At 48.4% G+C, this 27,760-nt stretch overlaps 1 protein-coding gene across 5 annotated transcripts in view; it reads left to right on the top strand.

The window, feature by feature from the left end:
- Positions 1–27,760, top strand: part of pde1cb (phosphodiesterase 1C, calmodulin-dependent b) — a 64,599-nt gene that overhangs the window by 13,174 nt on the left and 23,665 nt on the right. For 2 of the 5 annotated variants that reach the window (XM_023815772.2, XM_023815774.2), the window contains 3 exons: positions 2,310–2,360; positions 4,829–5,018; positions 16,151–16,177. In XM_023815772.2, coding sequence (XP_023671540.2) covers positions 2,310–2,360; positions 4,829–5,018; positions 16,151–16,177 — 268 coding nt within the window. Of the gene's footprint in view, positions 1–2,309; positions 2,361–4,828; positions 5,019–13,367; positions 13,664–16,150; positions 16,178–27,760 lie in introns of those variants that run through there. The other 3 variants (XM_023815773.2, XM_023815775.2, XM_023815776.2) reach the window with 2 other exon arrangements.

Raw genomic sequence — 27,760 nt, forward strand, 5'->3', positions numbered from 1 at the left:
TGATTGGCAGCTGTGCTGTTCATTTCCTATTGGTGGCAAAGGCGTAGGCGGGTTTCAGGCAGGGACAGCTGAGTATGAGACCCAGAGCTGGAGGCTTATGGCTGAAGTCAGGCTCCGCCCACAGAATGACTTGAGGTCATGTGACACGGCCTTTCATCTCTCCATTTCCACATCTATCCGGGTTATATCTGACTATCGTGCGTGGGTCACTGTCGACAATTGTGGATCACAGTCGATCGCAGTGGATCACTGTCGACGATCGTGGATCACTGTGGATCACAGTCGACCACCGTGGATCACTCTTCACAGCTCAGTCTCGACAGGCTCTGGTGATACAAAGATGGGATTCATTCGGGCAATAAATGAAGGAATCCTGCTCCTTAAGAAGCATAGTGTTGCTGTCAGTCTCTCCAGATCCCCCATCGTATTCTTTCTGGTGTGTGTAATCACTTCTGCTGTATATCGCATCTTTTCCTTTCAACACATGTCTCCTCCCCTCCAATCAAGCGTGGCTTTGACCAGACGGACCCAGTCCGTTTTCCTCACTCTCTCTTCTCATCTGAAACTATCGATTGCCTCACCTGGGGGAGGGAGGATATTAAACCCCTTGGTCTGCTTGGAAGAACAGGCTTTGCAAGTCTGCTCCAGTTAACAGGCGATGTGCAGTGATGCATGCACATCGATCAGCATCATGCGATACACATGTGGATTCCCATCTATGATGGAGCCACTGGGACACAGGTGATTTTACTGGGGGGTGCAGGGGTGCAATTGCCCTCCTCTGCTCAGATGAAAATACAGTTTGAACATATCCATCCATACTCCCAATCACCTGTTTTCTATAAAATAAAATTATATCGTGAAGTCATATCTGAAAATATGGCTTGTGTTACTCACAACGATGTGTAATAATAATTTAATCTATTTACTATTTTTTATGTGTAGCTCAGCTTGGCATAGCCTGTAATGAATGACTCTCACTTTGCACCCCCCGGGGAGAAAAGCCTAGAGTCACCTATGACTGGGAGCAGGATGCAATATTTTACTCACCTTTCAATAAGAGCAGTCAAAAGTCATGTCTGAACTCTTAAAAATGTACATCTAAATGCGGAGTATTGCAAATGGCATAGCACACGGCCATAGAGACTGTGTGTTATTATTATGGGCTGTTACTGGTCATCACAGAAGGCAGGCGGATGAAGTTAAATACAGGATGACCTTCGTTTTAAAAAGGATTTAGGTCACAGCAGGACAAGAACCTGCAGCTTTCGCCAGAGAAATATATTAAGTGTTTCAAGAGCAGGAAGGGACTGTTTTGGCTGCTTAAAATCTAGGACAAGATTGAAAGGCGCCTGACATTGTCAGAATAAAAAGCATGTCACTGTATTTTTTTAAACGTGTAGACTAGAGAAAATCTCTCTCGATTACCTGTGAATTTTAGGTCACGATTGTGAGGAACAGAGAGTACATGGATATTTTTGGTATTCTACATTATATACGGTTTACTATGTGGTATAACATAAGATTAAGTGGTATAACAGAAGTGGGGACTGTCGAACCCCATTGAAAGTGACAGCATGACTTGATAGATGGCGCGATAAATTGGAACTTGTATTACTGTTAACAATCATTTCTTCCCACATTTATTATATTGCATAGCAACTAAAACGCAGTCCAACTGTTGCTACGGAGCCGATTTGGGAATTGTTCGCATTTAATTGGCTCCATGCTGCGACAACAGTAATGAATTAAATTTAATTCTGGTTATCACCGAGTAACAGCGTCGTTTTGTACAGAATAACAAAAAATGCAATAAATAAAGAATTGTTTATGATAATATAAATCCCACTGAATGAAAAAGTTCAAATACAAATGCTGAAAGACATTATTACAAGCAAGTTGAGTTCTTCATAAAAGCCAGAGATGCTTCAGAAGAGCTACAGGATTATTACTGGATTTTTGTCCTCAATCTCCCGTCTTTATGTAAATATATAAACGAAAATAACAATATGAAGGCATTCTTGGGAACGTTTCTGATCGGCTAAAATAAATAAATGTGTCAATTTTCCACCGAGGTGCAACAGAGATCTGTTAAACACTCGTTTTTATAAAGAGCGCATCCCGGATCGCTTTGATCCAGCACAGAGCCATCAGTCTGTATAATGACGTGCCCCCTTGTTTTAAAAGTGATGTGTTTATAACGCTTCTCCTCAGCCAGATTGGCAGCCTCGGGGGACGATGTGTAACAGGCCCATTTTTCCAAATGTGGTTCAGCCGAGGTTTTTCTCTCTCTCTCTCTGCCCCCGCAGTCGCCAACGAGGATGGGGAGAGCGCCGCCCGGCCCCTGTCCCGCTTCGCCCGTGAGTAGGACGCCTCGGTCCCCGGCTTTCCAAAGCAGAGCAGCACCGTGAAGCAGCCCGAGAGCTTCTGCCTCTCGTTGTGCAACGCGGGGACAAACGCCAGGGCTGTTCTGGCTGTTGGTTAATAGTTCCTTTTCGCATTTATATTGCATAGTAACTATAACGAACCTAATTGTTGCTAAGGAGCAGAGTTTGTAATTGTCTGCTTTTATTTGACTCCCTGCCGAGACAAATTTAATGAATAAAATTTTAATATATTTAAATGGTTTTCCTAGGAAGCATACCCTGGAACAGGACGCCAGTACATTATTATTATTATTATTGGTCTAATAATAATAATGTGGTGTGTTCTGTCTTCCAAATCAGGTGCAAAACATTCTACAAATGTTATAGCTAGTATTACTAAAGTTTGATCATTTGATCATCTTTTTACAAATGATTTTCATTAATATTACAATATATTAAACTGATACCAACATCAAGTAAATCTGTATCAAATCCTAGAGTATTATTAAGTTCTTTTGTTAGGTACTGATGCATACAATATATTTTGGGTATCCAGTAGGTGGCAGCAGTGCACAGTCCTGTAACTGCAGGCGAGGAGCATGCACTGATCACAGGAGCATGTACTCATCACAGGAGCATGCACTGATCACAGGAGCATGTACTCATCACAGGAGCATGTACTCATCACAGGAGCATGCACTGATCACAGGAGCATGTACTCATCACAGGAGCATGTACTCATCACAGGAGCATGCACTGATCACAGGAGCATGTACTCATCACAGGAGCATGCGCTCATCACAGGAGCATGCACTGATCACAGGAGCATGCACTGATCACAGGAGCATGTACTCATCACAGGAGCATGTGCTCATCACAGGAGCATGCACTGATCACAGGAGCATGCACTGATCACAGGAGCATGCACTGATCACAGGAGCATGTACTCATCACAGGAGTATGTACTGATCACCCACCACACCACAAACACCTCAGGGATGAGAACCTAAGTGCAGTCATGTGGTGGGCAATACCTCAGCACCATACAAGTCCAAACAGGCCAGTGTGAGTTTTTTTTCCAGTGCCTGGAGAGCCACCAACCCCTGTAAGTTGGAGGGCCTCCTTACAGGGCTAGATGTAGATTAACATCATACTCAGGACGAAGCAACTGCAGGTTAAAGGTTTTGCTCGAAGGTATTCCACTCCAGGTATTCATGGGATTTGAACTGACAACCTTCCGGTTGCTGGCACAGATCCCTAGCCCCAGAGCCACCACTCCACCTGTCACTGCAGGCTGTGGTTTAATGCTGGTCACATACATGACCCCAAAGAGAGAGTAATAAACGATGCTGGTAATCACTTCCACTGCAGGCACTCAGATCCATTCATAAAGAGCTGTAACCCCTCCGGTCTCCCCAGTGCATTTTATGATCCATTTCGTTCTCAGTCTGAGAACTCTAGTGTGAATTTCAACTTATTAAGACAGTGTGTGTAATCAGTTGTTCCGGCATTTGGCCCTACGTGCGGACACTCTGAAATTGGACAGTAAAACACAAACAAAAACACAACTTATTATGTGCAGATATTGCACATGTCAACCAGTGGCACAACTAAGATTAAAAAATATGCTATGTTTGTCTGATGTGGTTGCAATGACAGTGATAGCACACCAGGGGGCGACATTACATCGATGTATCTGCGGCCTGTCAAACTAGCCATAGTGACAGCTTAGTATTAAAGCTGGCAAGTACATGATCGAGAAACAAAAATCAAGGGTCAGAGGTCATATGTATATCGAGACATTAGTGACTCAAGGGTTATTCAGGCTATCAAAGCTGGCTAGCTAGCCCATGTCCTGAAGTGCAAGGCCTTCCTCGGTGACAGATTATTGCAGTGCAGATATGAGGATAGCTGAATAAACGGCGTTAATAGTGGGTCAGATAAGGTTTACAGGGGACACTCTGTGCAGTTGGTGCCTGGGCAGGTCACCACAGGTCACGGGTGTTCATCTGCACCCATGTGGTCAATGCCGGATTGGGCCTTTTCATGACTGACAGGCATCTAAACTGCTAGCTGCTAACTATTTGTGAATTTGTGAGACAGAAATGCTAAACACTCATTGGCGATCATTGGCGATCATTGGCGATCATTAACAACAGGAACCTTTGTCATTCTAGAGAAGGATGATCCTCACACTGCACACTGCTGCTGTGATGTACCTCCCATCCAGTGGCTCATTAGCCATTTAGCATCATTTTTACAGAGGAGAGACACACAGGCTGGGATTGTGCAGAGTCAATGCTGAGCAGTAAAGATCAACACAGGCGGCCACCATCTTCCGTGGGGGTGCCGACTTAGCAAGCCAGTTTCACTTTGTCTCAGACGGGGGGAGCCAGTGGTGAAGTTTGCCCAGTGCGTCACGCGGGCGTAGACTGGTACTGATGCTAAGGGACTTTCTACAGGATCGAAATCCCAGAATGCCCTGTGGAATGCCATCACATCGGGGATGGGCATCAAGGACCGGGACCGGGACCGGGACCGGGACCAGGCGAACCGGGAGGCACCAGCAGACCCACGAAGTCCGGAGGAGATCCTAGCGGAGGACCCGCCGACCGCTGACCGGCCGGACGTCACCGAGAAGACAGCTCTCAGGTTTGGTGCTCTGAACTTTGACCTTTCTCCCGTGGTACCCTGAGGAGTAGGTGTGCCGGGTATCACTATAAATGAGCTGTAATGTGGCATATTTAAACATTAAAATCCAAAGGTATCATGTTTATCGAATTTGAGTAATTAAGTGCAGCTGCTGGAGCACGACGCCCTCTAGGGTATGGGAGGATCTTGCATCATTTAATGTCATTTACAGTTATTACTTATGATGGCAGGTTACCTGGTGTGTCACGTGTTAATCGGGATCTGTTCATGCGAAACGCGGGTGGAGCTGCCGTTCCCTGCTACGTGATTGATGCCGGGTTACCGGGGACAAAATCGCAAGTTACGCCTCTAGCGGTTTCGGCAAAATGAATAATCACTGATAATCAAGGTCACCTGGTTTGCCCTCCTGAGATTTTGAGCGCTATAGCAGATGGTGGTGAATTAGGGTGGGGACTCTGTAGGTATTCATGGTGTGTACAAACAGAGGAATACTTGTATTTTACGCACCTGTCTGTATGTTTTTTTACCCAGAAATCTTTGAATCTGTCCATGTCAGGGTAATCTGTGGAGTGGGAATAAGTTACTACGTTACACCGGGATGATACTTGGCCCGTCTGCGGACATCAAGGGACAGGATTGTTGTTTCTGGGACCCCACTCGAAAATTCACTTTGCCCCCCCCCCCCCCCATCCCAACCAAAGTGTAGTGAATGTTTCTGGGCAGCAGGGGGCCCTCTAACCTCACATCATGCCTGATGTCACAGGTCAGTAAGGCAGCACTGTTGGCGTAACAGGATGGTGAGGAGGGCGGAGAAGGATGAGGGGATCCCCCGAGCCGACGTGACCTTTAACGGCCCCGTCGCCGACTCCCAACGGGATGACAAGGAAAGGCACTGGGGCTCCAGCCTGCCCGTCCTTGGGAGTGGGATTACGGAGCCCCGAGAACTCGCTTTATTCATCTCATTATGGGATGAATGTGCTCGAGGGGCTCCGCTCTCATTGGTTGGAAAGACGGTCCTGCTGCATTTAGTAGGAAATCAAGGCCTTTTGTCTCTGTGTAACCCAGAGAAGACCTCTGCTCTTTATTTAGGAGCTGCTTGCGATGCCTTTTAAAGGCCTTTTTTATTTTTACCTCCCATTTGTGCTTATTTAGATGGAAAAAGGGATGTTTGTTGTGTTTGGGTAGCAGTGCCTCGTGATTGGTTGGGCTGGTCAGGTGACTGCCGAGTTTGAAATCCGCAGTGAACCTCTGTGGAAATCTATATAGCGATCTCCATTGCCTTTATTATTCCATAAATCCCCACCCCCAGCCTCTCTTGCAAATCCATAGGCTAAAAACACACAGCAAGGCTGTTTCATTCTGGGAATAGGGCTGGGGTGGGGGGGTAATTTTCCAGTTCAGTGCTATCAGTCAGAGCCTCAAAAGCCGAGCCTTTGATGGGCAGGACCCAGCATCTATGGGGTTGCAGCTGACTCAACTGGGGGTGGGGGGCAGGCGCAGCAATGCAGCTCTTAATGCGATAGATGGTTGCAGTGTCGTCGGAAATCATCAGTGTGATTTACCCCTTAATGCACTGGCGTTCCCTGAAATTTGCTCAGAACCCTGGTAGCATGGAAAATGTGGATAGTTCAGGTCCAGAAAGTCAAAATCCAGAGCAGGTTTTCGCTTCAACCAACCAGTTGAGCATAAAGAGTCACAGTCACAGAGAACCCAACTGGTTGGCTGAAACAAAATCTTGGTCTGGATTTTTACTTTCTGGATTCTGAACTAGTGCATGTGTAAGTAAATGATGTTTGAGTGTGCCCTGCGATGGGTTGGTGCCCCATCCTGGGTTGTTCCCTGCCTTGTGCCTATTACCTCCTGGATAGGCTCTGGACCCCCCCCCCACCCCCCGTGACCCTGAATAGGATAAGCTGTTTCAGAAAATTGATGGCTGGATGAATGGATGGATGGATTCTGAACTATCCACCTCTGATTGAAACACTAAAATCATCATTCACCATTATCGCAAACCCCTTTCATAAAGCAGTCATCATTTACCAGGTGGTCATTCAGTCAGTCTATGGGAAGTACTGGAGATTGTAACATCTGGAGGTCTTTATAGGATTTGAGCTGTAACTACTGCCTCCCACGGAGGAGCTCATACGATGGAGAAGATACCAGCTCTGCAGGTGAGTGTGGGAAACACCCACTATCTGCGCGATCGATGGTGTTTTTATGAAATGAGACACTTTGCTGACATATCTGAGCTGGCCTCCCCAAAGATCTTACTAGGCAGTCTCTCAGAGACCTAGAAAAGAAAGACGAAGGCGATTAAAAAAGGTCAAAGAGACCTCTACGGAAATCAGCACGGTGCGGAGGTGACGTCAGGAACTGGGACTCTGTCGTTTAATTGGGAAGCATGACAACGTCGACTCCCTTGGTGCGGAAATGTCACCAGTTCCCTGAAAACCTCGATTATGGTAGCACAGATAGATTAAGGATGAGGATGGGGCTTCCTCTTGGGACTCTGAGCGGTGCCCCCCCCCTCCCCCCCCTTTGGGAAAGCACTGCACAGTGACGCAGAGTGTGGCTATTAATAGACTTGCTGTGCTTTGACCCACACAGCTGCTACCTCCCCCACGGTGACCCTGGAGCACTAATGGTGGATGATTCCAGAACTGGGGAGGTGGGGGGGGGGGGGGGGAGGGTGGTGTTGGGGGGGTTGCTTTTTCCTCAAACAACAGACTCAGTCGGTCCCGTGCCTCGAAGGGTTAAAAATCGGTAATTCCGCCAGAGGGTTTTCCAAGCGCTTCGTTTGCGGAGAAGTGGGCAGTGTCTGTGATGGTTTGTGGGGTTTTTAATGAGCCGTTCAGTCTCCATTGGTGATTGGGGGGGGGGGGGGGGGGTAAAATAGTGCATAAACAGACAGATTTGTAAACATCTGGAATCAAGAGGTTCACTGCCAGGTGATACCTCTGGTAGATTGTCACTCTTGATTGAGTGTTTGCGTGCGTTTTAAAAACATGCCATAGTGAAGTTTTAAGATTATAATGATGTTCGTTAAATCTCTATCAAACATGAAGAGATGAAATAGCATGGTTCTAAGGGACTTAGCATTGGGCTTGCATGTGATTGAAATACCATCGATCCAACTGCCAGTCATGTTGGGATCGTGGGGGAGGGTTTGGATTCCATCCCAGGCAGGCTGTGGGACACCAAGGATGGGATGCCAGTCCATTGCTGGGCACACAAAGACACAGACACACACACACACATACCCACACACAGGTTTGTGATTATATCTTTGTGGGGACTCTCCATTCATTTCTATGGGGAAAACTCTAATCCCAACATGTCGACCTTAACTTCTACCCAACCCTAACATTAACCATAAGTAACCAAACTAAATACGAGACGTTTCGCATGACCTGAGAAATGGTCCCCACAACGTCAAAATAACAGGACATTTGGTCCCCCACAATGTAATATAAACATAATCCACACACACACACACACACACACAGATACTATGGTAAATTTAGAGATTAGACTGTGGGAAGACACTGGGAGTCAGATTTATGATTGATCTTACGTTTCTGAAACATTAAAAATTTCAGCATAAGACTGATCAGAGGCACAGGGCTCCTGATATGAGCTTCTATAATACTGCTTCCTCACCACATTAACTGATCACACCCCCCCGCAGTGTTTTTTATCATTGATTTTGGCATTAGTATCAAATGTTGGTGTTTCTGTTTTTGCAGTTTATCGTAGTTTTGCCCAAACCTTCATTTATGCAAGCTGGTGGTGACGCCGGAAGCGGCGCTAGGAGAAGCTAAGCTACGCTAAGACGCTAATCATTCGGTCGCCAGCTCGCCGTCTGATTAAAAAGCGCTTTCTTCTGCCTCCTTTGACTTCTGAGCTCCTCTACAGTGAAATGGAGCGCGGGAGGATCCGTTTGCGGCGACGTTGACGTCTGTGATGCCGGCGGGCCCCACCCCCCCACCACCACCTCGAAAGCCCCTCCGATAAACATCTGGTGGTTTCTGGGTTTCCAGTCAGCGCCTGTGGCCTCGGCCGTCCCCGAACTCCCCTAGAGGAAGGTGAAGATGAGAGCGGTAATCTGGTGACGTGGAACAAGATGGCAGACGGGGTGGTGGGTTTCTTACGCTTGTGAAATGGGAGCGAAACCCAGGAGCCGTTAGCTGTCAAGGAGACACGCTTTAAGGCCAATAGTGTGAGTGTTTCCTGCCCAGGGAAAAGTAAAGAGTAGGACAGAGAAGCGTGAACTGCACTCTGCAGTGGGGGGGCTTCACCAGGTACGCCCGTCTGTTTTGTGTTTGATTATGTTAAAAAGTTCTGGGAAACTCGCCCAGCCCAGATGCCAAGCTGCCCATTGTTTGTAAGCTCCAGGCCCTCTGGTCAGGGTCAAACACTGGTTCTGATAGCGGGGGGGCATGTTACCTGCCCTGCCACTGCCTCGCTCCGTTTGCCCATCTGTTTTGCTCAGGACACCCATCATGTTCAGCTTGTTTTTTTTTGTGTGTTTCCTGTGGCCTGCTGGCTATATGACCCATTACCCAGAATGCACAGCTCCGGAGCACTGCTGAGATGTGCTTGCGTGTGATTGGCTGGCCGTCTCAGGCTGACCCTGGTCCCGTGGCTCTACCATGACACTGAAACTAATTCTAAAAAAGGGACATTGCAGACCTATAGGACCTTATTAACAATTTGCATAGTGCATGATGTCATGGCAACCAGACGTTTTATCGCGAATGCGACAGGCTGAGATTAAACAGTGCCTTTTTACCCTCAGAGATAAATGTTTAACGCGTCGTTTTATCTCTTTCACATCCCCCCATGCGGGGAAGAAATGAAGGCAACCAAACAAAACAACAGAAAGAAAAAAGAGAACAGAAACAAACCATTTCTTTTAGGGGGATGAACTTTGGTTTGATTCGATTGTCCGTCGCCGAAGTCCACATGCCGCTTATTGCGTTTGCATCAGAAACGGACCTGAAAAGTTCAGCCACCAGTTCCGCCGCTGAATCCCGTCCCAGGGGACTTTCGCCACGCTGCCTGACTGAATCACAGACTCCATCACACATCTCGGTTGCTTTTCCTAACAGACGTCTCATCGCATCCGTCTTATTTCAGCCGTGAGTCTGAAGCCTCTCTGCACAGTGGCTTTGTGCTGTCGGGGGAGAGATGAGACGCGGTCTCATTAAACATAACGGTCCCTAACCGGTGAGAGCCATTGAGCATCTAGGGGAAAAGCAGACCCCCCCTTCACAGGCTCTGATGTGTCTGGCCATTGTCTGTCTGGTATCTCCTCAATTGGGGGGGGCTTTTTTTTGACGGGGAGTAGCTTTTTAACGGCTTGAGGGAACAGCAGCGACGTCCAGGACTCCAGAGGCTGGGAATCGTGCTTCTGGAAGTATGATGTGGAACCGCTGATGTGGAACCGCTGGCCCAGTCCTGCGCTCCTGACGGTCTGAGTAGAACCCAGTGATTCCTGCTCCTGTCTCAGGAGTCAAATGCCTCTTCGCCCAGATGCCAGAGCCAGGTCTGTGGGAGTGGTGGGGTGGGGGCGGGGGTGTGGGGGGATTTGGGCATCCCTGGGGGCCTGGAGCCTCATGATCTGGGTCTGGCTGGCAAAGGGCATCACTGGGAGGGGGGGGGGGGGTGGTGGATTTGGGTTTGGGGGGTGGATTTTGATTTGGGTGGGGGGGTTCAACAGCAGCTTGAAAGGGTCTTTGAGAACGGAAGGAGCGACATCCGCATCCCTTTGAAGGGGTGGGGGCTGGCACACCGTGGCGGCCTTCTCGGTGAGTGCAGGAGAGTGCCCCCCCTCCCCCCCCAGCAGATAAAAGGCTAGCGGACCGCAGGCCCCCTGCATCTCCTAATTTAAAGGATGGGCTCAGCACCCCCTCCCACCCCCCCCAGCCCATCCCTGGATGATGACAGGTGAGACAGACTGGAGATCGAGGACTGGATGGCGGGGTCTCAGATGTCCCCCCCCCCCAGGACAGGATGTCTGCACGTTCTCTGTCACCACGGCGAATCCCCATGGGGCCACAGCCCATTCCCAGTTGACGAGGACCCCGCCCTTATGAACCTGCGTGTGCCTTCCCACATGCCTGAATGGAGTCTGTAAAGCCGGTGAGACTTTGCCAGCCTCCCTGTCCCTTATCCCACAGCTCACCAGCGCCACATAGCTGCCCTGTATGACCCTAAATAACCTTCTCCCTGTGCTACTCTGTCACACATTCAATAGCCGAACGTCTTTTTATACCGACTGTTCCCAACGGAGCATGTTTCATGCCCCTGTACAAACCAAGGAAATGCTTGGAATTGATTTCATTTGACTGTAGCTAACAGATGATTCACTCTTTTTGATTCTGTAAATACCTCGGAATCAGAATTGGAATCCTTTCATGTGCCAATTACCAAAAGGACAAGGGAATTATTTTGGTACAGGTGGTGGCATGAAGTGTACAATTAGACACATAATCAGGATAGATATAGATAAGAGAATTAATAGAAGAGGATAAATAGAGAATAAATAACTAAAAATAGAGAATAAAAAAAATTAAGTAGAAGTTGGAATAGAGTGCAGAAAAAACTGAAGATACAGGTCCAGTATGTATTTTGATTTTGTCCTAGCTGAGCTACAGCTTTGAATTTTGGAAGCATATGTCAGGTTTAAAGACCTGCATGTTCTGTGGCATCCAGCAGCCTGAGCTCATGCAGGTCACACCCAAGGACAGGCAGGACAGAGAGCCCCGTCCCATCAGTGGACCACAAACTTGCAGGTCCGGCCCTACTGAGCCGTAGTCGGCACCGGGCGCCACGGAACTGTGGACAAGAACAAACAGGAAGTGGCAGGATATGGCGACCAACTATGAAGGAAGTGTACAGAAAACGAACATGAAATATCAAGCTTAACTCCTATGGGGGCGGCACATATAGGACAGGTTCTGTGTGTTTCGGGTTTTTATTGGGACTAACAGCGGGCGATGATTTGATGGTGCCTGAGGTGACAAGGTCTTCATAGTCCCTGACACAAGGCTACAGAAACGTACGGGTGATTCTGGCTGGGGTGTCCATGCACTCAGAAAATGCAAAGGACAAGTAAAACGGACCTGGCAGCTAAAATGAGATTAAACTGAAACGTAAAACGCAGACGGGGGGTCTGGCTGAGGGGGGAGTGATTTTGGGTAGATAATCAGTTACTGAAGATGGACGGGTGGGTAGAGCTTTAATCAGCAAGTTCATTACATTCATTTATTAGATGAATGTACAATTTGTTATGCGATTAGAGGTTGTGTCACGCGAATGCAGTAAGTCTGTTACACCAGGATACCGTGATTCCTCTGTATTTTATAGTGCTTGTCAACCTTTAATAATCGGTGCGATATAAATAATATAATTACAGGAAATGCCATTAGGTAGAACGACCTTGAGAAAGTCGTCTCTAAACATGCACAGAAATGCCTCAAAACAGCTCAGATCGGCCGCCAAGCGCACACCTTCGTAAAGTTAATCTTTTTATTGCTTGTTTTGTAGATGGACGGGCGGTTTGTCCCCGAGTCGGTCCCAAGCAGGGGATAAATGTGTCCGTGTCAAAACTGGGTCAAAATTACCTTTTAAAATACTATGTCCATTGTAAATATTGCATTTTGATCAAAATGTCCATGGAAATTCACCCTGGCGTTGAGTCCTGGTCCTGAGCACAGACACCAACATTGTGTATCATTGTTTGTTCGCCCTTTGAACTGAGAACTGGTCTCTGTCAGGCGTTGCTACTCATTCCAAAGCATCCGAGGAGGGGGTTTCGGGGGGGGGATGGAGTGCGACACGGGCTCTGCTGGCCCCCATGGGGGTGGTGGAGAAGGGGAACCTGCAGTCAGCCAGACCGCTCCCCCCCCCCCCATTCACACCCCGCCCCTTAGCTCGTACTCCACACACACTCTTGCCGTCTGATAGTGACAGAGATATGCACGCACCTTCCCCGAATGCCCCGCCCCTTACAGATCACTGATAGCTTTTGTGTGTGTGTGTGGGGGGGGGGGGGCAGTGATTCTTTGCTCTGAAACTCTCTCTCACCCACCCCCCAGCCGATAAGGCCCCACGGCGGCCCACCCTTCCCCTGACTAAAAAAGACATCAGCCCGCTCTCGAGGATTAGATCCCTCTCTGGGCTTGCGTGAGAGCTGACTGACTCGCCTCTGACTCGCCTCTGACTCGCCTCTGCTCCGTGCCGTGCGCTCGTGCCCCGATCCCGGTCTGCTCCGTCCATCCCCCCCCCCCCCGCCCGCCCCTCCCCCAGGGAGGCAAGGATGATGGCCCCGAGCCAGCAGAGGAGCGCTCGCCGTGCACTGACAGCCACCGCGCGGCTCTGAGAGCCGGGCAGACCGCGAAGAGAAGAGGAAGAGGAGGAGATGAAGGCTGTCGCCCGCCGCCTGTGCTGAGACGCTGAGGGCTTCCTGCACCTGCGCTTTGCCGGCGTCGGCACCGACAGGATTTAACTTTTTCTTCCGCCGCGTCTCTGGGTTCAGATATGGAGTCGCCCACCAAGGAGATCGAGGAGTTTGAGAGCAGCTCTCTGAAGTATCTGCAGCCAGAACAGATCGAGAAGATCTGGCTGAGGCTCCGTGGACTGTGAGTGCTTCACTGTGTGCCTGAGCGCCAGTGTACCTCATTCTCAGTATCTGTGTAGATTATTCTGAGTATCGGTATACCTCTTTTCTGAGTATCAGTGTAAAATCATTATTAGTATTGGTATAAGTCATTCTGAGTATTGGTGCACCTCATTCAGTATCAGGATGTTTGAGTGCTATTATGTGTGTGAGTAGCCTATATGTCATTCTGAGTATCAGTGTTTCTATGTTTAGACATTTTTCTGTATGCATATCAGTGTACCTTGTTCTGAGTATCAGTATGTTAATGTGAGTTCAGCTATTTCATAGTTGCACTAGTTACACTTTCCACTTGTGGTTGCTTGTGTGTGTAAGCGTGTGCGTATGTATGTCTGATTTGTGCATTTGGTCTTGTGTCTTTCTGTATTTGTAAGCTTGCATCAAAAATCTCTCTTCATTTGGATGTCCACACATGCTCGTGTGTTTGTCCCAGATCCATCACTTTTATTTTGCGTTTGGTCCGTAATATCTGTGAATTTGACAGGTTGATCTTTCTGCTAGAATGGAGACAACAGCTGCCAGTTATCAAACGAACGAGCTTCACCTCCAAATCTGAACAGGTTTCTTTATCTAGTCCGTTTACAAACAGCAGTGCGTGTTATCGCTACCCATAACACATGCCGTCACTGGAGAGAACTTTATCCCTTATCAAGCAAATGGAAAAAACATATAAATGTAGGTGTTGAATTTCATTTCACGAAAACAGTGGGGTGAAAATGAGCCGATTACCTCGGGACGGCAGCGCGAACTTCGTCACGTCGCCAAACTTCATCGGGGGAAACCGGCTTCTCTCACTCTCTTCGACCTCTGCGGATTTTCTGCCCGCCTACCGCCTTTTTACGTAGGGGAGGGGGGTAGCTCTAATATCGTCCCTCCATAGCATTAGGGCAGCCTGATTAAATTAGCAGGTGCGCTATAATTAACATCACGGAAAAATCAAAGCGAAAGGGAGAGATGCGCTGGGTAGGCGCGCGACACTCCCCAGGGCGCCTTCTGAAGCATCGCGAGGAACACCTGCTTTTAACTGCACGGAAAGTCATTATTAGCGATTATTTGGAGTAATTATTAAAACTCTTTTTATCATGAGTGCCTGGAAACGCTTTCGCACCAACAAGTTTTTTGCTTGCAAGGTAAACAATTATAAATGTTATTCAAAAATGATAAATGTTCTGCGTTTATTCTCATTGGGGGAGGTGTATGATTGACAGGCATCACATCACCAGTCCCGCCCACCAAAGACCTCTGTAACAAAGAGGAACGTCTGGGTGTGTATCTGTGTGTGTTTGTGTGTTCTTGACATATTGCCAGGCTTGTTCGTCCCCATGGTCCCTGCCGTATAGCCTAGTGCACTCAGTAATAATCCTGAGCTTCTGGATGGCTGCTCAATCAGGGAGGCCAAGCAAATCCTCGCTGTGTGCCAGGGCGGGCTGACTGGTGCCTCCTGTCGCTCCCAGCCTGCCTCGTTATCCCCGTGTTTCAGAGCGTCTCCTCACGACTACGGGTCTCAGCACATACGTACACAAGTGTGGTGATGTTACGCAGAAAATCCCCCTTTGGAGGAGAGAGTGAATCCAGCGGCCGGCTCTGACACGCGCTCAGGGCACCCAGGTCTCTCTTTCTCTTCTTGAGGCTTGATTTGCTGCCTGCAGCACACAGCTCTGTCTCTAGGGCGGCGACAGCCCCTGCTGCCACCCACTGAGGATCCCCTCCAACGTGGCTCAGCATTCATCTCCAATAAGGGGTTTGCCTCCCCGCCGCAGCCTCCCCATGTCAGCTGTTGGTTGCTTTTGCAGAAACAATGTCAGACCAAACCCTTAGCCAGAGCCCGCCAGACCGCAGATATTCACTGCCGCTCGTATGAAGCATGGAGGATAAAAATACACATGGTGTTCTGATCAAACTCTGATAAATATTTGTTTTGCTCAACAAAATTCAGGCTCAGCAGATCTTCCTCCCAGGTCTCCTTTCTGCCATCATGCCAGCTGGTGTCTCCAGATATTCTGCCTTGTTCCATCCCCCCCCCCAAACCCCCTGATTCTGCTAGCCCATCTAACTGTCAATTATCTGTCTTTTAAACACTTATTGTGGCCAGAATTCCCTTTTGTTTGACCATCCATCCATCTATTCATCTATTCATCCATCCATTGATCCATACACTCATTCCTTGATCCATCCATCCATCCATCCAGGTACCACAGAGCTGGGGTACATTTTGTTTTTGTGCTTCTGTAAGATGTGCACATTCAGCTTGTGTATTTTCTCACCAAGAAAGTGTGCTTGTGCCGTACGGCCTCATGCAGAGCTTTTACATATTAATGGATGAATGTTGAGGTTAGGGTGAATTTTACCAGGTCACATTTACTGTAGTAGATCCCAGTTCTCTAGGAAATCGGCAGCTTGTCTGTGGAACCTTCCATTTCATCAGCCTGTCTCTCCTGTTCTGTCACAGGCGGAAATACAAGAAGACATCACAGAGGTAAGCCAAGACAGTACTCCAAGACGGTAGGCCAAGATGTTACTTCAAGATGATACTCCAAGATAGTACTCTGAGATGGTACTCCAAGACAGTACTCTATGGTACTCTGAGACCAGACCTGGGGTATGGGTGCGAGCTTGACCAGACAAAAAAGAGCCTTGGATCAAACGATACACACTAAACAATTGATTGTCTGGTTGTCTGTGATGTGACCCCACTTGGCCCAGGGTGGGCGTTTAAACGATGATGGCAAGTGGAGCGAGACAGTCACCCTGGCTGATATTAATGTCATTCATGCCGCATACATTCAGACGTGCTTGTTTTATGACCTCTCTACACACTTGCTGCTGTATTTTCAGACCAGATGGTTCTGATATTGTACATCACCAATCTGCAGGATTTTCCCAGGCTCCAGATCAAACTTAATTAAACAAACACTAAACAAACTTAATTTACTCATAAACTACCTAAAAAATCAATTTAGAAAATAATTTCGCCATTAGTATGATTTTTTTTGAGTGGGGGATTCATTTGCAGAGAAAGGCAATGTCGCACGTTGATAGGATGGCTCTGATTCGTTATCACGGTCCATTAAACGAAGACGGCTGAAGATGGAATTTTCCGGCATCAGAATGTGCAGCTGTCCCCCCCACCCCCCCGCCCTACCCGCCTGCGCCGGATTGACAGCCCCCTCACGAGCCTCTGTAATTACGCCGTGACTAATTGTCTGTAAAGAATGCAGGGGCTTTGTGTGTTGGTGTGTGTGTGCCTATGTCTCTGTGTGTGTGTGTGTGTGTGTGTGGGGGGGGAGCAGAGGGTTCCGGAAGGGATCATTTGAAGAACAGGGTGGGCGTGGGGGGGGGGTGGGTATGGAGGCAGCCACCGAACCAACGCACTCCACGCGCTGGATGAGATAAAAACAGACTCGGTACCCAGTGTGATGCAGGCGTGCGGTTGAGCCATCCTATAAGCAGATAGAGGTACCCCCCATGTATGAAGGTGAAACACCCCCCCCCCCAGAGGAGCTGGGCTGAACACACATGGGTAGATGTTTGTGGTTGAGGCTTTGACATAGAATAGGTATGGTGACGGGGGATCTCTCCAATATTTACGTTGATGTTGTGGGGTTGTGTGGCTCAGTGAGTTAGCACAATGTGCCTATGAACAGAAGGTTGCTGGTTCAAGTTCCTGAGTCGACATTGTGGTTTCACCATTGGGCCCTTGAGCATAGCACTTAACCTCCGGTTGCTCCGGGGACTGACCTGCTACATAAATAAATGTATTCAGAATCTAATGCAGATTGCAATCCACTACTTGGGATATGGCTACCTTTGGCTCTGAAGTCTGCATCACTGATCACATGACAGTTTGATGTAAGTCCCTTGAGGTGCCAGCGATTCATGCACCTGGCAATCCTGTGGAACAGCAGGATTCACAGAGCGGGGGGAGTGGAGAAGCCAGGAACCATAATTAGCAAACAGGGTAGTTCCTCGTGTGCTGACCAGACACGAGAACGTCCCACAGAGGATCACCACAGGTTTCCATCCAAAAATGGAATGGAAAACTCTGCTGAGGCTCTTACTGCTCACGTTCACTTCTCCCCTGTCTCCGATTCTCACGTCCCGCTTCAGTTTATCGGCCTGAAACGCGATAAACTTCCCCTCCGATTTTGCGGCCTAACAGAGCCATTCATTCAGACAAACCAGGGCTTCTGATCGCCTGGAAGGAGAGCAGATTTATTTACATGTGTGTCTCTCGCCTTCTCCTCGAACCTGGGACGCCGGTGACATCCATCAGAAGTAAATGGGAATCTACCCTGTCTGGCCTCTGAGTAAAGTCACCAGGCCGGACAGCTCTCTTTGCTTGGGGGGCATTAAAACATTTAATTTGTTGATGTTTTTAGCGCCGTCTGGGTCTGGCGATGGATCTGCATCCCCGGCGAGGCGGTCATTAAAGCGGCAGAAACGCCAGCGTGTGAGACAGCCTCGCTCGCTCGCTCCTGCTGAGGCAGTCTGGCGTGCGTCCACCTTGCCAAGCGTTCATTAAGGATCTCGTGCGAAATATGATTTGCGCTTCTAATTGGGCGGGTCAATTAAGCGCCGTCGTGTTGAGCCAAGCGAAGTCTGTGCCAAGAACATCTTTTGGGAACATTTAGGGTATTTAATCTGACGGTCCTGTACCTGTTTGGCTGCTGACTTTGAAACATTCCATTTTTTCCTGTCATATTATGGTTTGAGATTCCAGTAGGCACGGCCCAACCTGCCACCCGAAGCCTCTGATTTGCGTCCGATGGTCCGATGGATCACAGACGTGACAGAGATGCTGTACTGTAGTTTTGATACCCCCCACCTCTGCATTTAAGAGTTTAAACGCATGACCATTATTTCTGTGTGTCTTGTGTTCCTGTGGTAATGAAACCAGTCCTGCAATCGACTCAATAAGTCATGCCGGCATCTTCAGAACATTATAATAATTCATAATGGATTGGCCGTCGGGCTCTGCACTCTAATTGACTCGTTAATCACCATAGCAACCTACACGTCTCTTTAATATTTACACAACCAGTCTCACTCTCGGGACTCTGCAAAGACGTGCGCCGTCTTCCCAGGTGCACTCAGTGAGTCACCCGAGCCGGTCTGTCTTCAGGCAAAGTGGGTCCTATCCCAAAGCCAGTCCCGCTAATCGCTAACAGGAAACAGTCGCTCGTCCCTGTGTCCCTCGTCATCCTCGGTTTCGGAAGCACTCAGATAATCAAATCACATAACAAGGGAGAAAAACCCTCAGAAGCAATCGTACGCGCTGTGGTCAAAACACACACGTGCCCAGCAATACAAACACTTTCCCCGCATGGAGCAGGACCGTATCCTTTCTGATAGCTAACTTTGTCAGTTGTTTAAAAAGTCTGCTCGAGGTTCCACACAGTACCACGCCGAGCACCACCCATATCGGCTGCTTTAGGAGACCGCTCGCGGTTCCACACAGTACCACGCCGAGCACCACCCATATCGGCTGCTTTAGGAGACCGCTTGAGGTTCCGCACAGTACCACGCCCAGCACCACCCATATCGGCTGCTTTAGGAGACCGCTCGAGGTTCCGCACAGTACCACGCCGAGCACCACCCATATCGGCTGCTTTAGGAGACCGCTCGAGGTTCCGCACAGTACCACGCCGAGCACCACCCATATCGGCTGCTTTAGGAGACCGCTCGAGGTTCCGCACAGTACCACGCCGAGCACCACCCATATCGGCTGCTTTAGGAGACCGCTTGAGGTTCCGCACAGTACCACGCCGAGCACCACCCATATCGGCTGCTTTAGGAGACCGCTCGAAGTTCCGCACAGTACCACACTGAGCACCACCCGTGTCAGTTGCGTTAGTTGACCACCCGCGTTTCCACATGGTCCTGCTCCCATTCACGCTTCCACTGTCCCTGGGATTCAGGTCACATGTCTAAACACCCCCCCTCCCCCACCACCACTGTTTGCACTGTTTGCAGTCTTCATGGCTCTGTTCCAGGTATTCTTTGCTCACTCTGGTTCCCTGTAATACTTCCAGAAGCTCACACAGGACAGGAAGTGGTTGTGCTCTGTTACCTCTCATAGCTCTGGGGGGGGGGGGTGCATACAAAGTGGAGGATTTACCTGCCTCTTCCCGAGCTTGATCAGGACCAGTGCTCCCCACTGGAGCCGCCTCGCCCCCCCCCCCCCCCCGAGCCTCCACATCCATCACCTGTGCCCCATTTACGGCCCCGTAAATCTCACAGCCCGAAACCCAATAATTAAACGGATAATTTCCCACCTCAAATCGACGGCGGCTGTGGGATAATCGCGTCACCTGCTGCCCCCCCCGTCTCTGTCAGGAAGCTGATCCCGCGCGTGGATGAAAGGCCTCATGATTGCGAGATGGGCGACCCACCGGCAGCGGCAGGGAGGCGGCATTCTCGAAAGTTCCGGAATTCTCCCCTAAAAATGTACAGGAGCTCCTTTATGCTCCATTACTATAATTAGCAAAAATCCCTCCACATCTGCATGAATTATGGAGGGAAGGATTTATGTTTTGCTCATTAATTATGGCGGAGATTAACAGTGATTCCAAGACTGTAGTGATGAGTAAAAATTATACTACTATCCTGCACTACCATTAATATTAAGATTAGATCATTTTCTGTACCACAATAGTAGAGCAAAAACAGCCAAACGTGCCTTAAAGCTCTCACCGCTGAATAGTGGCTCGCACCAACAGCCTGAGCAGCCTGTCGGTGATGGATGGGACGGAGTTTTCAGTCCATTGCCTAGATCCATAACAGGGTCAGTAAAACCCAGCATTTCTGCATTAGCCAATCCGGTTAGCTGCACTGTGGCAAGATCATCAGTTTAAAATCTAATGACAATGATCTGGTGGGTTTGGACGCGCGTATCAGTGACGCTGTAAGCGATGTGACTCTTCATGGTGGCTGACGGCCTGCTCCGGAGAGCATGTCTGCACGTGACCTCTGCACGTGACCTCTGCACACAGCCAGGACATACTTAGTGTCATGCACTTGTCCATGGTCACGTCCATGGGAAGGAGATGAGACTGGGGAGATGGAAATGACATCACACAGAGTCTTCCACCCCCCCCCCCCCCCCCCCAAAAAAGAAACATCTTCCCTTTTTGATGGAAATGTGTTGTAGTGGAATGAGGTGGCAATTTGGTTATAAATAAGTTATCCCACCTCCATGTGCCTGATAGTGGTTTTTCCGTTGGGCCTCTGTGTGCTTCCTGTGGCGAAACTGCTCAGATACTGAGCAATATCAGGCTGATTGCACTCGTCCTCATAACCCCGACTTAAAAGGTTCACACCGGGGAATCAAATTTTAATTCTCGCTCAGATGGTCATGGGAAGTTGCCGCTTCGGGATCATGAATGTTGTTGTATTTTTCCTGATTCACCATGGGGCGGGGGGGCACAATGCCCAGCCAAGACAGCGAGATCTGGGGGCTGATGGGATATTTCCTGTTGGACTTCTCTGTGGGGGGGGACTGCAAGGCTGCTGGGTGCTAGATGTGGGCCACTTCATTTTGGAAATGCCTCATATGCGTCATAGCGTTAAGGTTACCCCAACTCCCACCGCAGGTCGCGGCCCGTCTGCTCATCCGTCCATCAATCTAAGGGGCATTTGCTATAGAAAATTGCACAAAAATAGAAACAAAATATGCAGGAGAAACAGGAGATTTTTGTGCCCTGTGCTGCCTGGAATATACTATAGGCCAATAGAACCTTGACCAAGATAAGTGGTTGGAATGGATGGATGGAAGGAAGGAAGGATGGATGTATGGATGGATGGTAGAAACTGTTCATAAAGTCATCTGAGCAAAACTCAGCACTGGTTCCCATTCCTTCTCTTCTTGTTCCTCTTATCTTACGTTTGGTGTTAAGTTTCATTGTGTATGTTTACCTCTGTGGTGCCTTCCTCTCCCAGCCCGGAACCCCGTTACGTCCAAACCAGAAAGCCTGTCCCTGATAAATCCCGGTCCATTAGGCGGTTCTGCTTGCCGGCGTTTCTCACGGTTATGTAAATATTCACGGAGCCGGATTTAAAAATTGCCTCCCGACCAGTGTATAGGAGAAGTGCGTCGCCATTGTGTGGAAATGACATGTATGTGTGTCAGTTGACACACTGAGACAATGACTTATGACTAATGACGGGACAAATGAGGCTTTAAAGCACACAGTGGGTGGGATAATTGTAAGCTGTCAGTCACCGATTGGATTTATCCACTTCCCATTGGCTGCTTCCCATTGGCTGCTTTTCCGGTTCCCATTGGGTTAAACCGGTTGATGACTGACAGCTCGCATTTAATAAAGACCTATACAGCCGCAACAGAAAACACCGAATGAGGTTTTTGGAGCTTAATTACTTTCCGTGGGGTGGAGAGATTTGCAGCGATAGTCCAAGCCTCGGCCCAGGTGCATCTAACATTGCGCCAAAATCGTCATGGTGATTTCAAGAGCTCGTCACGGTGAATGAGGGGAATTTATGTAAGACCTAGACAAATCAATGGAGGTGCGTGTTGGGGGTTGGGGGTGGTATGTCCTTCTCGCCCTCCTGCCACAAGTAATGACCTTCGGTAATCAGCCACTGACCAGCGAGGGAGTCGTCACGCCGGGCTCAATTCATTTTCCACCCCTGCTGTTCCCAGTCAGGCAGGTCTAACGGACGACATTACGTCACTCCCTGTCTAATCCGCCAGGGGGGAGGATTGCTGACTTGCTGGGATGGGGGGGGGGGGTCACTTAGTCTTGGCCACGCATTAATTAGGTCTCGGTGGGTAAGAAATTAAGAGGCTGATTGAGAAATTAGCATCTGATTAAAGACCCATTAAGAAATCTCAACATAAGACAAACGCTCCGGCCGTAATTCTGACCCGGGTCCTAGCTCCCTAACTGACAGCAGGAATTTCCCCAGCGTACTTGGTGTTTGGTTTATAGATGATTAAATGACCCTCGTTCCTGCTCGGGATACTTTGTGAGGGACTGGGGCCAAATTAATGAGCGATCTGTAGGTGTAATCAGAGTCGGACGGGGGAGTAGCAGTTTCTGTGTGGGGATTGAGCTTATCTGCTGCCTTTGGACCTCTATGTCAGGGTTTCTCAACCCGGTCCTCGGGGACCACCAGCCGGTCCACGTTTTTGCTCTCTCCCAATTCCCTGCCAATTGGGAGAGAGCAAAAACGTGGACCGTCTGGTGGTCCCCGAGGACTGGGTTGAGAAACCTTGCTCTATGTGACGCTGTGCTAATGCCTCAGCTATCAAACTACCTCGCACACACATGCCATTAGCCTCATTGGGTTAATGTGAACCACAGGTACACAGACAACATGGGACAGGGACGTTGCCAGGGAGACAGATCCACGCGCCGACCAATCAGAATGACACTCTCATTTCGGGTTTCAGCCTGCATCCTGATACCGGTGTAGCTGTTATTTATGCAAAAGCTTGGATCCAATGGACAGTGAAATTGGCAAGATTACACGCCGCCTCTGGCTCCCCCCTGTGCTGTAATAAGTACCCCTTTCAGAAGATTGTTTGGTTTATATTCATCATTTATAATGAAGGCGAGGAGGGAGGACGTCAGATCTTCTCCATGGAGGAATCTCCTACGTATGTGCCCTTCCAGAACACTAGCCTGCTGAGAAATTGTCCTAAGAAACCTGGGGGGAAATGGGTGTAAAATAGTGTGTCCAAACTTGAGTTATAATTAAAACAGAGATTGCTGACCAGAGGAGGTGGAAAGTTCAGCTCCAGAAAGTACAAATCCAGACCGAGGTTTTGTTTCCGCCAACCAGTTGAGTACGTTGTGACTGTGACTCTTTATACTCAACTGGTTGGTTGAAACAAAACCTTGGTCTGGATTTGTACTTTCTGGAGCTGAACTGCAGCTATCCAACATTTGTGTGATCACACGTTTTGGTATTGGCAGAAATGAATCAATTCCAAAAAAAAAAAAATCCGTAGCCGTAGCGCTCACAATTAATTAGCAATTAAGCTCCTGTTTGATTGGATAATGACTGTCTCCTTGGTCTGTCTGTGATGAGGAATTGCTCGGAGACCCTCGACTCCAGCGCCAGGTTTTCTGGCCAGGAAAGCATTTCTGAAGGAACAAGTGTTGTATTATTTGGGACAAGTGCAAGAGGTATGAGGAGACCGGAGGTCCTTGTGAGGAGATTAGCTGATATGGTCTGTATGACTGTATGATGATCAGAAGAACTGAAGAAGGTATACATCTCTACATTGTGTCTTCATGGTGGGACAACCTGGAAAGAGGATGTTTGACTCAGAAAGCCTGATCTCTAGGGCTTCATTGTATTTTTGTTCAACAGACTGAGGAGACTCTGGGACCCAGAAGGGCTCTGGGAACTGGTATTAATGGACCGTATTATCCAGTATTTGTGAAAGGTAATCACATCGGACCTTTTTATTTTCATTCTTAGTTTGATTGCCTTGACCTTGACGTTGGAACGACGACTCCCTCTGCAAACGTAACGAAAAGTCGTTGCTAGGGAACCGCATTTTAACGTTACATTTCTGAGGTGTGACGGAGGGGCACGGTGATAATGAAGATGACCTTTAGGGCCCAGGGAGCTCCGAACATCCATTTTCCAGCAGACTGGCGATATGCTTGAATATCACTGCTCTTTTTTTGTTTAGCTGCTATATTTACCAGTTTGGTTCGAAGAGAAAACCAAAATAAACACTCGAGCTGAGATTCCAGGGACGAGGCGGTCACTTCTTCACACACAGTCCCCCCTCCTGCCAACCCCGTCCAGGGCCAGAGAGGGCGCCATGCCTCAGCCACTCACTCGGATTGTCACCTGTACAGGCAAACGTTGCCACGGTGACCTTTCGGAATCCGATTTCCCGGAGATGGCTACATCTGACTGACATTTAAGAGCGAGAGAGGGAATGGGGCGTGTCTGCGGGGAGAGGTGGCCAGCGGAGGGTACCGCGGGGGGATCCAGCAAAACTCCATAACATACATCTGCCCCGATATCAGCATCCAGGTCTAAAGCCAGTAGATAAGATCTGCTAGGAATCTGCATCATTGAAAGGTAGTTCAATGTGTGTTTCTTATAAAGCATCTTATAAGCCTGAGGCAATTTTTCCCATCATGATTTTCGGTATGATCTAAATGGGTAATGCCCCCCCCTCTGCCTGATGCACCATCTGAACCCCACTTCGCCTTCCCAACACTGTCCAGCCCTCCCCCCTTGGTCACATCCGTGGGCTTGTCAACACATGGCCCCACATTACGTAGCATCTGTTGCCGTAGGGACTATGTCGCTAACGTGAAACACTAACACGTGACTCCAGATGGTGACAGAGCTGGGGGAGGGGAGGGGTGCAGGCTCGTCCAATCGTGCGTCGTCCAGTGGGTTCTATTCAGGGTTAGGGGCATCAGGCTCTGTGGTAGTTAAGGACGCGACCTTGTGACCTGAAGATCGAGACTCATACTGGTCCTCAGAGACCCTCGGACAGTCCACGCTTTTGCTGTCTCCCAGCTCCCGGTAGGAAATGAATACTGTCCTGGCAGGGAGCTAAAATGTAAAATATGGGCTGTCTGGGGATTCCCGAGGACAGCGGTTTAATGATCTGGAGACCATGAATCCTTCAGTGTTGTCAACATCTGTGAGACACTTATCCATTCTCAGTCCTCTCTTTCTTCCTTCACATCATTTTCTAGTGGTGTGTGTGAGTGTCTGCGTGCGTGTTTGTGTGTGTATGTGTGTTTGCGCTCATACATTTCTGCACTTGTGTGTGTCCATTTATTTTTTATTTTTTTTTACCCAAGAGAAGGTGGTGGGGGCAGATGATTGATCCTCAAGGCTGAGTCGAAGTGGTCTGACCCCGCTGCTCACACAAAGGGTTGGGGGATCTTGGAGACCTGATGCTTCTTTGTAGATGTGGTCCAGGGTCATGGATAGAAAAGACCATCTCCCAAATATCGAGCGCCTGGTCCCCGGCTGTGGTTCAAAGTTGCTTGTGTGACCAGGTGCTACTCTAGGATGCGGCATAAGAGGGGCCATAATTTGTACAATGGGGCCAACCTTATTATTACCCAATGATATGTTTTGAGTCGGTGAGTGACAGGGGAGAGGGCATTGCGGGGGCCAATCAGCTTTTAGCTGTGGCGTGTGTCCCGCCCCCCCCTGTACATGCCCTAGTGCGTGACCTATCTCCCTGTAGGTTTCCGTGTCTGAGGCTCCCTGCTGAATGATGTCCCCTGTCACCGTCATTTAGGAGGATCTCACCAATCACGTCCGAGTCCGGGGAACTTGTTAATGAGCTCATTAATCCTATAAATATAAGCTAATACAAAACCACGTCACCTGGGCCTCTCCCCTGACCCTGACTTGTTCCTTATAGGTGTATTTTATTATTTGTGTCCCTATCATCCATCACTGATAGGCAGCTTACAGAATATTAATGTGCTATACCAGCTATATGTGTGTATTGTTACCATAGCGCCACAGTTGTTGTATAAGGATCCCCATGGTAACCAAAGGGCATCGTCCGCCTTTATTATGGCCAGTGTAGGGTGGGACCCCAGTGTTTGCAGTTGCCGATGCATCATGATGGACTATGTTCTGGGGTTTCAGCTGGACTTTGAGTGCCTCTGTGCCTTTTCCAGATGAGTGCTTTTGCCATCTGGCAGAGACCTTTTCAACTCGTCAACATCTCCCTTAGAATGCCTTTCAGACAGCGGGGCCCCTGGATTTGGTGCAGAAGGGCAGCGATGTGAGAATGTACCTGAGCTTTCATGGCTGTCTTGGGAGTTGTGTGAGGTCTGATGATTATTCAAAGCATCATGGTGTGAGCATCTGTGCTTGTCATGCAGATTTCACCCTAAGCACACCAATGCTGGAAAGTCATGAAAAACTAAGATTTATTGGAATTAATAGCTGACTGCAAATCTAGCCTCAAACTCTATCCCCTTCCCATTTTACCACCTGCACACCTGAAACCAGGTAAACCAGAGCTGCTAATTAGCTGAGAGGTGAAAATGTACTAGTTCAATACATATCAAGAAGTAACCAGCCGTTGTGTTTGAGGTCATGGACTCATGGGTAACAGTGGTACTCACTTAGCAAGTTCCTCCTGATCTCCTGGTTATTAACATCAAACTCCTCCACTGAATTCAGGCATCGGAGATTGGCCTGCTCGTTCAAACTGTGTTTGACTTTTTAAAGACTCGAATTTTAAATATTTTAACATCGATGGGTCCCACAGGCTATTAATGTGCCGTGAGCTGTAATTTATTATTGCATTAGAGCGTTACCTCGGCTCTGTGCATTTTCCGAATGGTGCTCATTTTACCTGTGTTTTTAAGCGACCGTAAAACCCCTTTCTCTTGAAGTATGCTTTGGCTGTTTATAACAAGGACACATAAATCAATGGGAACCCATTAGCTAAACCAGGAACTTTGCCACTGGCAAAGAAATATCCATCACGCTCGTTCGGGTGAATTGAAAAATGTCTCTCCCAGTCTTCATCATTTAAAGTATAAAATGGGACGGATATTTAACCTCTGCTGACAACAATGCTTCGAAATTATTGTTGTTTATTCATGTTTATTCATATATTTGTTATTTTGCATTGTGTAGGTACTTCTATGTTCCTTTTCATATGTGTGTTACATGCAGTCTGTAATAGTATTTTAAGGGTTTTCCAGAGATGCATAAAGCACAACTCAATATGCCGCATTTGAGACTTTATTTCATTGTATTATTCCAATTCCTCACATCCTCCAGCTCTCCAGGACCACCTTAAATAATTGTCGACAGGCCATATCTAAGCCTGATTGGTCTAGAGCCTAGGGGGCGTGGCATTGCTGCTGCAGAGATTGTCTGCTTGTACATAGTTGTGCAGACCTCAAAGATTCTTAACATATGAACTCATGTTGTGTGACGTTTACTAAGAAAGTAATATTTCAAAACGATATCAGAATATGGCAGAAAGGAATATCGTTTAAAGAGATGATTTCCCAGGAGCTGACTCTTGGATAGAGAGCTTTGAAACTCTGTTGGTTTGAAGATATAAACC

The sequence above is a fragment of the Paramormyrops kingsleyae genome, chromosome 4 (genome assembly GCF_048594095.1).
Source record: "Paramormyrops kingsleyae isolate MSU_618 chromosome 4, PKINGS_0.4, whole genome shotgun sequence".
Classification (NCBI taxonomy): Eukaryota; Metazoa; Chordata; class Actinopteri; order Osteoglossiformes; family Mormyridae; genus Paramormyrops; species Paramormyrops kingsleyae.